Source organism: Mirounga angustirostris, unplaced genomic scaffold, assembly GCF_029215605.1.
Source record: "Mirounga angustirostris isolate CCGP_5_RB_7025 unplaced genomic scaffold, mMirAng1.0.hap1 SCAF_4, whole genome shotgun sequence".
In the NCBI taxonomy this organism is placed as follows: Eukaryota; Metazoa; Chordata; class Mammalia; order Carnivora; family Phocidae; genus Mirounga; species Mirounga angustirostris.
The window spans coordinates 19,749,166-19,761,564 of NW_026991712.1; the positions used below are offsets into that span (position 1 = coordinate 19,749,166).

Consider the following 12,399-nt stretch of genomic DNA (forward strand, 5'->3'; position numbering starts at 1 on the left):
TTTGATGAAGTAGGAGATGATCCTCACTGAAGGTCTACTCCGTGGCAGCTCTGGGCTTGATACTTCATGCACATTTTCTTATCTGCCCTCACACTTATGCCATGAAGCAAGTACCATTGCCATTTTAAGATGAGAAACAGAGGTTCGGCATTTTTTTTTTTTTTAAAGATTTTATTTATTTATTTTTGACAGAGAGAGACATAGCGAGAGCAAGAACACAAGCAGGGGGAGTGGGAGAGGGAGAAGCAGGCTCCCCGCCAAGCAGGGAGCCTGATGCGGGGCTTGATCCCAGGACCCTGGGATCATGACCTGAGCCGAAGGCAGATGCTTAACGACTGAGCCACCTAGGCGCCCCGAGGTTCGGCATTTCTAAGTGAGCAAATTGCAACAGCTTGCTGCAATATGGCAGGAACATATGATTACATAGACCATGCTCCCCACGATACCCCATTTCATCGACTGTTTCGCTACTCTGTGCTACATGTTTATGAATATAAACTTATTTAAGCAAAGATGAGCCAGCAGACTCAGAATAACAAGCAATATAATAACTGACACCTACAAACATGTATTGAGTGTTTATTATGGCCAGCTACTGTGCTAGGACACATTTCATTTCATTGTGACTTGTGAATGACTATTATAAGTGTCACTATAAAGGTGAAGAACTTGAGGCTTAGGTTTGAGTTGAAGTCGTTATCCTGGGTCCTATAGAAGTGGTGAAGGTGGGACTCAAACACCTGCTGTCTGACACCTAAGCCTGGCTCTTTGTCATATGACCCAGCGCCGGGCACAAACTGGAAACTTGAGCCCTCAGAACACGGGATGGGCCACAAGATAAGGAATGAGGTAGGTGGGCCAGATGATGAAAGGAAGGAGAATGACTGGCCAAGATAAGTCAGATATGGTTCTCGGAGATTCTGAAAGTGGGGGAACTAGGGGTGCTTATAATAAGGCCACTGGATGAAGCCAGTGAGAAAGGACCTATGTCCTCAGTATGGCGGCAGCTTTTTAGAAGAGCACAGGAGCAGAAACATTCGGGAAATGAGAGGAGCAGGCAGGATTTGTGGGTCGCAAGGCAAAGGGCAACGCAGACTGGAAAGGCCAGAGCTCAGGCAATTGGAAGCATTTCTAGGCCTGAAGTGATCCTTATGCTATAAGCCTGATCCCGCTGGACCCCTCTTAGAGGTGCCCGTGTATTCATACTGTGGGGAAGGGGGAAGGGCAGCATACCTCCCTCACCAACCCTGTGAGGAAGACTCTGCATCTTTCCTCATTTACAAGATGAGAAAAAGGTCCAGAGAAATGAAATAATTTGCCAAACATCACAGAGACATGAGGCATACAGCCAGGAGTTCTGTCTGACTCTAAAAACCTAAACTAATTTCTGGTGACAGAGATCGTAAGAGTGGTTGCCTCTGGTGGTGGGGGGATTGACTAGAAAGAGGCATGAGGGAACTTTCTGGAGTGCTGGAAATGTTCTGTGTTCTGAAGGTAGTTACACAGGTGTGTACATTTGACAAAATTTATCAAACTATACACTTGAAAGCTGTCTATTTGGTTGTATGACCATTATGATTAAATTTAACACAATTTTATAAAGCTCTTGAGCTTCCTTCCCTAACTCACGCATTCTCATTAGGGGTGACGTAGCTCCCAAAGGGGAAAAACTGCCCCAAAGGGGAGTGTGAAAAAATCTTTCTCTTTTTATGTATAAAGCATACACACACGCACACATACATGACAGAGTATATAAACAGGAATACAGTGTATCTGTGTTGTCCAAATTTTGTGCGAGGGATGATTAGGGGGAAAAATGTCTTAAAAGGGCTTCTTAAGGGAAAGATAATAACAAATAAGAAACACTCTGCCCTAACTCACTGCTACCCCTGCTTCCAAAATTCTCTTCACACTGCAGTCTAGTCATGGCTTCCATTCTTGTCCAAGGAACCATGGTCCTTTCTGCGTTTCTTCTATATGGAATAAACCCTTTGTGCGTGTGTGGATGTAACTACACACGTGAACACATATGTGTGCATAATGCACACACACACACATTCACTAAGTGTACAGACACACTCAGGCTCAGTTGACTTCTATCCATTCTTTAGATCTCAGCTCAAGCATTTTTCCTGGGGGAAGTGTTCCCTGTCATTTCTTCCCACCATCCTACAAAAATTAGAAACTCCAGTGCTTTTCTTCATAGCTCTCATCTGTTTATAATTATATATTTAAGAGTGGAATTACTTGATTAATGTCTCTCTCCTCTAGACCGAAAATCCTATGAAGGCCAAACATAGTGTCTGGTGTACAGCAGATGGTCAATACCAACTGAACAAAGAACTGTGTGGAGTTGCCCTGTCTTCTGGGAGGCTGTCAGAGCCTGACGTGAAGACCACTCCCTGCTAGGGAAGGGCACAGAACAGCTAAGGGGTCCGAGCTGAGGCCCTGAGAGGTGGCTTCTTGTGCAGGCAGGCACCGCAGGCAAAGTGGTCATTTCTCCCCACACCCTAGTCACACCTAATGATGAGCAAAGGGACACTAACCCTACTGCTTTCTGCCAACTAAGGGACAATATGGCATGGTACATAAGACATCACTTTTTATTCCCACACATGATTTTCCTGAACTCAACTGGAAAAAACTACCTTTAATACAGTTAACAGAATGTATTTTTTTCATCTGTGTTGACCATCACCCCACAATTTGCTACTTGAATGCCCGAACTGTCTTGGCTAAATTAATTAGGAACTTCAGATGGTTTGCCCAACCTGGCCTCTCTTGGCTCAGAAGGAAAAGTCCATGAGGGATACAGGTTTGTTGCTATGAGGAAGAAAGTCCAAAAAGCAGGATTTTTACTTTTTTCTTCCATATAAGAAGTAGGAGTTTTTGAAAGGTGTAAAAAAAGAACACAATGACCACTCATGCCTTACTCTGACTCAGATAGTTCTGTTTCTATATAAACAAACAAAGAAACAAACAAAGAGAAAAGAGGCCCCATAAGTCCACATCCATCAATTCATCACAGCAGGAAACAAGAGAAGAAGCCAGGAGTCTTGAAATCCCTCCCGATTGTTGGCATGGGTTGCATGAAAACTTGAATACTGTTTCTCACAGGACTTAATTATTCCCACCAGAAAAAAAGAAACTTTCCAGAAAAGAGCAAGGATATCTTTTGTTCCTTATTTGTAAATACGGCTCAAATTTCTTCACAGTGTGAAGGCTGAATGGTTTGCCCTGACAAGTATTTGATTAAATTAACACAAGTAAATATTCTGCATCTTTCACTTGGGTGACCCTGTAAGATCTAGCACTGACCCAAGTGAGAGGTTGGTGCCAAGAATAAAAATTATTTATTTGATCTTCAAGCCAACACAGGTGAACATGTGACTGCCCTAACAATTCATTTGGAATGAAATACAAATTCTTCCCACAAGAGACATCAAAGGTCATGTATCCATGAGCAATTTGCAGGAGTTCAAGGTTTTATTAGGATATACCGTCTATTGGGCTCTGCCTCGTGGGTTTGTATTTTATGAAATAATGCAGTAGGAAGCATCTAGTAGGGCTTTGGGGCAGAGAGACCAGGTTTGAATTTAGTTCTGACATTTATAGACTGGGTGACTTTGGGAAAGAGATTAACTGGGCCTCAGTTTCCTCATTCGCAAAGCTGGAAGAACACTTCCTTCCCACCTTCAAACGTTGTAAGAACAATAAAATAGAGAATGCATATGACATGTGTGGGAACACAATGCAGGTGCTCAATGGGTGAATTCCTCAGCCTTTCTATGGAAGCACAGATTTTTCCCAGCACTTACTAAATGCCAGGAATTGTGCTAAGTGCTGGGAATATAGTAGTTAAGACAGATTGACATTTATGGAGCTACTAGAGACAGATAGATAATAAACATACAAGTATCATTATCAGATTCTGATAAATACTATGTCTTGAAAACCTAAGACAGGGTAGTAATGAGAAAGAGTAACTGAAGGAAGATAAAGAATATCACAGGGAATTTAAGGAAGCTACTCTGAAAAACTGACCTTTAATCTGAGACTTGAATGACAACAGTAGAGCCAGACATCCAGCCTTAGGCAGGAAAACTTGGTATTTGGGAGCGATAGACGCAAGGCCAACAGAGCCTTATATAAGCAAAACAGGGTAGGAAATAATGTTATTCTCAGCAGGGTCCAGATCATGGACACTGTAGTCCCCAGGAAGGCATCTGGACCTTATCCTCATTGTAATGGGGAGCCATCAGAGGATCTTAAGTGCCAGGGTCACTTGATTAGATTTATTTGAAGGCAGACATAGATACAAGCATGATGTATTTGTGAAATGTAAAAATTCTGCCCTGTCTACACTGGAGGACAGATACTAGAGGATCATTTGTTATGACAGACAATGTAGTCCAGAAATGGGATTCAACTTGATGTGATTAAAAAAAGGATGTCATTCAAGGTTGTGACGTGAAGCCATGTTTAAGTGGTCATTAGATGGCAGCCTGCAGTCTTGCTGAAGAAACTTTATTTCTTTTCAAAGTAGAAGAAAAGAGGGGAGAAAAAGAATGATTCCTCCTGGAACGGTTTCTTCCTCTAGGATTTCAGTATTCATATGCCGGTATTAAATGGCCTTATGGGCTCCATAGCTCAGGGGTTAGAGCACTGGTCTTGTAAATGGCCTCATGTACAGAAAGGGCCTCGTATGGTGCAGTGTCAGGCATACAGCACTCAGTAAATTAGAGTTCCTTCTCTTCTTTTCTCCTTCCCACTCTTTGCCTTGAAATGAACCATAGTTTACTGCTATGGAATTCCTAAATGATGTGTGAAGAGTTCCCAAAGAGAAAATGTAGCAAACAACCTCTTCTAGTTGAAAATGCACTGAATGCTGAATGGTTGACTAAGCTTTTGATGATTCCCGTATTTCATGGTCCATTCTAGAGTTGTAATGCCCAGTGAAAGGCCCTCTAAGTCAGAGGTTTGCAGGTTTCATTTTTTTAAGCAAAAGAACAATCACAAGAAAAACAGCTCCAAATTCAAAGACGCTAGATCAAGTGAGAATTTTAATGACTCTACAGCTGTTGTTTTGTAGGCACAGGAGCGAAGAGGGGGTCCTATGAGACAAAACAGCAAACTTCTTAGAAAAGATGCAACTAGGTGAGCCTGGGGGGCTCAGTCGTTAAGCATCTGCCTTCGGCTCAGGTCATGATCCCAGGGTCCTGGGATCGAGTCCCCACATCGGGCTCCCTGCTCAGCGGGAAGCCTGCTTCTCCCTCTCCCACTCCCCCTGCTTGTGTTCCCTCTCTTGCTGTCTCTCTGTCAAAAAATAAATTAAAAAAAAAAAAAATCTTGAAAGATGCAACTAATTGTTCTCTCTCTTTTTTTTTTATGAGTGTCTTGATTCAGACAAAACTAAAAATAAAGTTATAGTTTGGGGCCTCTTGCAACATCCGTTTCCTTTTAGGTCTCTGGGAACAAATATTTTCCTACTGCATGGAGAGCAAGTCATCAGAAGGGAAGGGGAGAAACAGACTAAAGACAAACTTTACAAACAAGCTTGAGATCACATAAAACTCTAATAATTGATCAAAACATCTAAAACTCAATTCCACTTACAACGGAGGTCAGGTTGACCCCCCCCCCCACCGCACGCTCTACACATTTATATGCTCCCGGCCCTGCCTCTCAGCAATCCCACCCTGCAGCCCAGTCCTGATCCAGCCCCACCTACCTCAGTCAGCGGTACAGAGAGACAGGCATGAGAGCTGTGGGGCCATGGGGCTAGGTGGCCCAGGCACAAAGGTCTCAGATGTCTCTACTCCAATCTAGAATTCTCCCCACTTATCACTTATCCCTTATCACTCTCCCAAAGGACACATATTCTCTGAAGTTCTTCCAGACGTTCTAGAGAAGTAAATGTTAATACAAATATGAAGGTCTCCTCTCATGATGGATTAAGGATGTCATTTAAACCAGGCAAGGAGCTCTCCTTTGGGTCTGGGAAGGTCTAGACGTGTTAACCAGTGAAAGTGGCCCTCAGTTTCTTCAGTTTGGGGTCTCTCCTGTCCACATGCTGGTGGCCCACATCTTAAAACTTTCCGATCCCCATAGAAAGGTGAAATAAGAGAGAGAAATGGTACCTATGAGAAACTTAGCTACAAGATGATCTCCGTTTTAGCAAGTAAAGTAGTGAAATTCAGCAGCCACAGTCACAAAGGCTCAGGCACAAGGCTGTGTCCACATCAGAAAGCAGGAGAAAACCAGGAGCTTGACTTGAGGGATGAGCCTGGGGTTCCACAGAGACAGTGACCCTGAAGACAAAGTGAGGCACTTTACATCATCCTGAGTCCACTCCTGCCAGTCACAGGTGCTAAAAGGAGGCTTCTGGCCAGAATTTTGGATCCTTTCTACCACCCAGACCAAGCAGGTCAATCATTGCCCAGGTCAGTGGATAAGCTCCCACAGGGTGGTGTCCCTGGTCCCACCTTCCCAGAGCTCGGCACAACCAGATACACTTCCCTGTAGTTTTCCGGGACAAGGGCAAAGGGCAACAGCCTTTTGGAAACAAGCCTATAGGACTGGATTATACAAATGGATTTTTATGTAAGTGGAGTTATTCCAGGGCAAGTAAATACGGTAAAATAGGAAAAAATTCAGTGTTTTCTGTGAGAAAATAATGTGCTAAGTAATTTATTTATTATTTATTTATTTATTTATTTATTTATTTATTTATTTTAAAGATTTTATTTATTTATTTATTTGACAGAGAGGGGCAGAGAGAGGGAACACAAGCAGGGGGAGTAGGAGAGGGAGAAGCAGGCTTCCCGCCAAACAGGAACTCAATGTGGGGCTCGATGTGGGGTGCCCCTTAAGTAATTTAAATGAATATACACAGTTAAATTATATGGAAGGGTATGGTATTCTCTGTCTTTTGCATTCAACCAGCAATACAATTCAAAAATATATCTCTATATATTCATCCCAATATAGACTTTGACCAAAAGCAGCTTCTTTGAACAGTTTTTGTTTTGCTTTTTTTTTGGTTTTTTTGGTTTTTTTTAAGAGAGAGAGAGCCAGCGGTGAGAGGCAGAGGGAAAATGAAAGAAAGAATCTTAAGCAAGCTCTGTGCTCAGTGCAGAGCTCAATGTGGGGCTTGATCTCAGGACCTGAGCCGAAATCAAGAGTCGGACGTTTAACTGATTGAGCCACCCAGGTGCCCCTCTTTGAACAGTTTTAATGCTATATCTTAACAATCATAAGATTTCATTTGAGTGTTTCTATTAAATGATAAAAAGCTGTATTAGACAATTTAAACAAGTTTTTTGCCTGCTGGACTTGACAGAATTTTTAATATGCTAATGCGCTTTGTGAATTTCTGACAGGGTGCTAAAGTGCACAGTAGTTTGAAATAGTTTTGATTACAGGGGCACCTGGTGGGGGGGCTCAGTCAGTTAAATGTCCAACTCTTGATTTTAGCTCAGGTCATGATTTCAGGGTTGTGAGATGGAGCCTCCGTGCTGGAGGTGGAGCCTGCTTAAGATTCTCTCTCTCTCCCTCTGCCCCTGCTTCCCACAGCTCGTGGGCACACACGTATACAATCTCTCTCTTTAAATCAATCAATCAATCAATCAATCAATCAAAGTTTTGATCACAGAACCTCAGGTCAGGATATTTTGCTGGAGCAGAGAGCTGTATAATACAACTTTGGAAATGCTATGCTAATAAATTCTGTACCTTTCTAAAATATATGAAAACCATTGCACACCCCTTAAGAAACTGAGAATATAAACCATATGAAATAGTAGCTTATGAAATTGAAAAAATATATCAGGTTACCCACCTATCAGAGTATCTACATTAAGGAGTTAATTAACTGATCGATTGACAATGCCTAGAACAGTTATTCATGTTAATTGATAAAGATAGACTAAAATCAATTACGTGGCCAAGCACAACAAGGTCTTTAGCTGCAGTGTAAATCCATTGCTTTCCCCAAAGCAAACAATGCTTTAAGTCAAAGCCCCATGTGAGTGAGTGCATGCTCTGCCAAAAATAATTTATACTAGGTGCTTTGCTGTGGAAATAAAATATAAAACTCTTTCCCCAGCCAAGAGTTCCATTAGAAAATGACAAATTCAGCCTTGGCACAGATACAAATGCTCGCCCTTCATGCTCCTCGCCAACTTTCCTGCTCCAAGGTCCTTTGGTGCTGTGCCCGCTGCAGAACGAGGAGGGAGGAAGGGCCTATCACACAGACGGCCCTGGACAACAAGGCTTCTGCAACTTGTCCAGAGCACAGGACCTGGTGAGCCCCTGAAGGAGGTGTTCAAATCAGGGCGCAGAGTCAACCCCTAATCCTGCAGCACCGATCACTCAGGCTGCCTGTAATCTGTGCTCCGTGCACCCTGGAGCTGGTCTCTGCTGCCCAGCTTTCTTTTCCAGTGGGAACATCAGCGCCAGAGGGTAAGTGCTGGACATCAGAGCTGTGAACATCCAAGTCATGCCTATTGCTTTCCTGGTTTACTGGTCCAGGAAAAGGACTGATGATGGGAGAGGATGAGAGTATTGAAGAAATAAGCAGAGGAATGATCTGTGGCTTTCAAGCCTTCTGCATCCTTCCATGGGCCCAGATAATCAAGACCTAAGTGTCCTTTGTGGAATGTTTTACAGATGACAAAAGAAAACTGGGCTAGGTAAAGGTGTTTTTGGTTTTTTTTTTTAAGATTTTATTTATTTGAGAGAGAGAGAGTGAGGGCGAGGGTGAGGGAGAGAGAATCTGAAGCAGACTCTGCACTGAGCACAGAGCCTGACATGGGGCTCGATCCCACAACCATGAGATCATGACCTGAGCCAAAACCAAGAGTTGGACGCTCAACTGGCTGAGCCACCCAGACACCCCAGGTAAAGGTGTTTTGAAGCAGAAAACCATGCTCTCACATCCTCTTACATGATATTTCTGTATAAATAAAAACAATGTGACAGATGGTGACTACCCTTACCCTGGTGAGCACTGAGTAATCTATAGAATTGTCAAATCAATATGCTATACACCTGGAACTAATATAACATTGTATGTTAATTATACTTCAATTTAAAAAGCTTAAAGAAACCAATGTATAGATATATATACATATATACATATGTATGTGTGTATATGTGTATACATAATATAAGGAGTCTGGAAGAATATAAATCAAAACGTGAACAGGACTACGCTTTATTGTATGTCAATCATACCCCAATAAAGCTGCTTAAAGTTAATGTTAATAGTGGTTATCTCTGAGTTACAAAATATTACAGGCAATTATCATTATTTTTCCCGCTGGTCTGTATTTTCTACATTTTCTTCACTCTATATGCATTACTTTAGTACCAAAAAATATCTAAAAGTTATTTTCAAAAATATTCCATGATTCATTCAACTTGTTTGATGTTTGTGTCATTCTTTGCACATTATATAAAATGTTTCTACATACTTAATCCATAAAACAACAGAAGGAAATACGATTATTATTTGAAAGAGGACGAAACAGCCTCTGAGATAGTTACAGGGCTCGTTCAAAGTCAAAGAGCTAGAGGGCGCCTGGGTGGCTCAGTTGGTTGGGCGACTGCCTTCGGCTCAGGTCATGATCCTGGAGTCCCGGGATCGAGTCCCGCATCGGGCTCCCTGCTCGGCAGGGAGTCTGCTTCTCCCTCTGACCCTCCTCCCTCTCATGCTCTCTGTCTCTCATTCTCTCTCTCTCAAAATAAATAAATAAAATCTTTAAAAAAAAAAAAAGTGAAATCTATAAAGAAAAAAAAAAAAAAAAGTCAAAGAGCTAGAAATTAGCAGAACCAAAATGGGAATCCAGATCTCCTCTTCCAAATCCCATGACTTCTGTTTTCTTTAGCTCACTGCTGCCTCACATGGTCTAAGCATGCTCCCTGGCTGCATAAATCCCCCCGGAATACGCTTTGTATAGAACCGAAGCTGTAGAGTTATATAAGACTTGAGCAAAAAAGCAACTATTTTATGTTCAAACTCAGTATCGGTTAAAGGGGAGAGATGAGAAAAACTCAAGGGAGGGCTGGAGACCAATGAGGCCCTGTCAGAGTGACAGGAAACCTTTTTCTCCCTGTTCGCTGCATCACACTCTTGGCTTCACTTCAACCCTCTTCAGAAAGGGGAAAGGAAACTTGACCCAGATGAGACCAAACCACTCGGGGGGAGAAGGTACAGATGGCACCGACAATGAAAGGAGGCTAGAGGTTTTCAGACGTTGCCCAGTTGGAGGTACCTTCATTCCTGCTGCCGCAGCTGGGCCGCTGGGGTCCACGGCCTGGATGTGGCACGGCTTGCTTCCCCGAACCACAAAGCCCCAGCCAACAGCATCACCGACGATCTGGAGAGGAAAAGCCCAATTATTAATCAGCAGACGGTCTCTGGCAATTTGCCTGTCCTTCCAAGAGAAAGAAAACCAGCCCGGATTAAGTGTGTGCCCTGACATATCTCTTCTCTGCTCCATCTGAACCTTGTTGGGAGAACAGAACACTTTGCTTCTATCACAAACACAGGCGTATCGATGCAGAAAAGGGGGTCAAGCAATACCTGTTTGGCAGAAATAAGCTTGTTCTGTGAGGGCATACTCAATACATAACTGGCAGATTGCCTCTTTCTTAGGCTGCTATGCAATGTGATAGCAGACTCCAGTGGAAAATTTAGACGATCGTGAAAACATGGTTGAAATTTCTCTCCAGACCCCATTTCTGTTCCAAGTTTATTCTTTTTCCCCTGGATCCAAATGATACTTTCTTGGTGACCTTGCTACATCCTTGAAGTCCAAAGGAACAATTTAAATTACTAACAGTGGGAAATTTATGAGAGTTTTGGCTTTCTTGAAACACAATTTTCTCTACCAAGAAAAGTAAGTGAGTAAGTACATAAAGTTCACAATTTACAAGTAGGTGCTATTCCAAAAGTGGTTTGAAACCGGAGGGTGCCTTTTCCTATAGAATCATTAGAAGGGGCAGTTACATTCCCTGGGCAGCTCCCAGACACGTCTTTAATACGTACCCTAACTGAAATGCAGAAGACACACACTCACAATTACTGGCAATGCTGGCATTTACATTTAAAACCAAAAAGAAACCAAAAAACTTGCAAACATAATCAACGGTTTCTCGAATGCTTGAGACTGAGGCAAGGCGGGAAAGAAAATGCAATTTTTGTGAACATTCTCAAACAGATGTTTAGGCCCTTCATTGGCTTTAGGCTTTGCTAGTATTACTAGTTTCTTATACCTAATTTCACTTCCAAAAGTATAGTTTACCTTTTCCCCGGATACAGACATAGTTCCAGGGCTTTTTTCATATTGACTGGCTATGACTGGGCCCATCTTTATTTTAACTCCTCAGTGCCCAGAATGTGAAGCAGTCCTTGACAAATATTTGCAGCCTGAATGGGTGGGGAAAGATTTTTCTTTTTTTGTCCCTGAGGTAATAAAACAAAAGTTAGGAGATTTTTTTAAAGATTTTATTTATTTATTTGAGACAGAGCGCAAGCACGAGCATGAGCAGGGGGAGAGGTAGATGGAGAAAGGGAGAAGCAGACTCTCTGCTGAGCAGGGAGCCCGATGTGGGATTCCAGGCCCCTGGGATCATGAGCGGAGTGGAAGGCAGACTGACTCTTAACCAATTGAGCCACCTAGGCGCCCCCAAAAGTTAGAAGACTGAAGGAAGAGGAGAAGTGCTTTCAAGAGCACATTGATGTGGTTTTGTGCAGAGACTGAGAGAAAGAGGTGGGGGATGGAGAGTGGGTGAGGTGCTGTCAATCAGAGCACTTGGATTCTGTCTGAAGAAAGCCTGCGGGGCTGGCAGTTCTAGAAGGAAGGCTGGAGGACCTCCAAGAAGGGGCAGGCGGCTAGGAGGTGCTCATAGGTATGCAATGCATAGGTATCCAAAATCCAGTGCTTGTGTAACTCAAGACATGCTCAGCATTGTCAAAAGCACCATTCCTTATGGTAGAACAGATTATCCCATTGTTTTCTTTTTTCCCCTAAAGACTCCTCTAATGTCTTAAATGGTTTTGGGGATTAACCGTAACACAGAAAGAATTATTGGCATTATTTGCCCTGCCATTTGCCTTAAAGTCTGTAATTATATCAGACTAAGTATATAGTGGAAATCTTTTCTTAAGGGCACATCAAAAGGAGCTTAAAATGCTGTATTCATCATAAATCATGTCAAGTCCTAATGCATTTTAGTGTCCAAGGGTCAAGAAAATCTACTATTAGAATAATGCCAAAGACAAAAGGAAAATTAGAAGGTTTTTCAATTCTATCCCTAAGCTACACACTGGTACACTGACATGTTGACACGGCACAGAAAACGAGCCTGAAAAAACCCAAATGAGGAGCCTAC

The 12,399-nt window shown here is 42.6% G+C and overlaps 1 protein-coding gene across 4 annotated transcripts in view; it reads right to left on the reverse strand.

Annotated features, from left to right (window-relative positions):
• The window catches only part of DEPTOR (DEP domain containing MTOR interacting protein), a 129,442-nt gene that overhangs the window by 24,442 nt on the left and 92,601 nt on the right, over positions 1–12,399 (reverse strand). For 2 of the 4 annotated variants that reach the window (XM_054512476.2, XM_045895980.3), the window contains exon 8: positions 10,278–10,382. In XM_054512476.2, coding sequence (XP_054368451.1) covers positions 10,278–10,382 — 105 coding nt within the window. Of the gene's footprint in view, positions 1–6,141; positions 6,312–7,779; positions 10,383–12,399 lie in introns of those variants that run through there. The other 2 variants (XM_064587956.1, XM_045895979.3) reach the window with 2 other exon arrangements.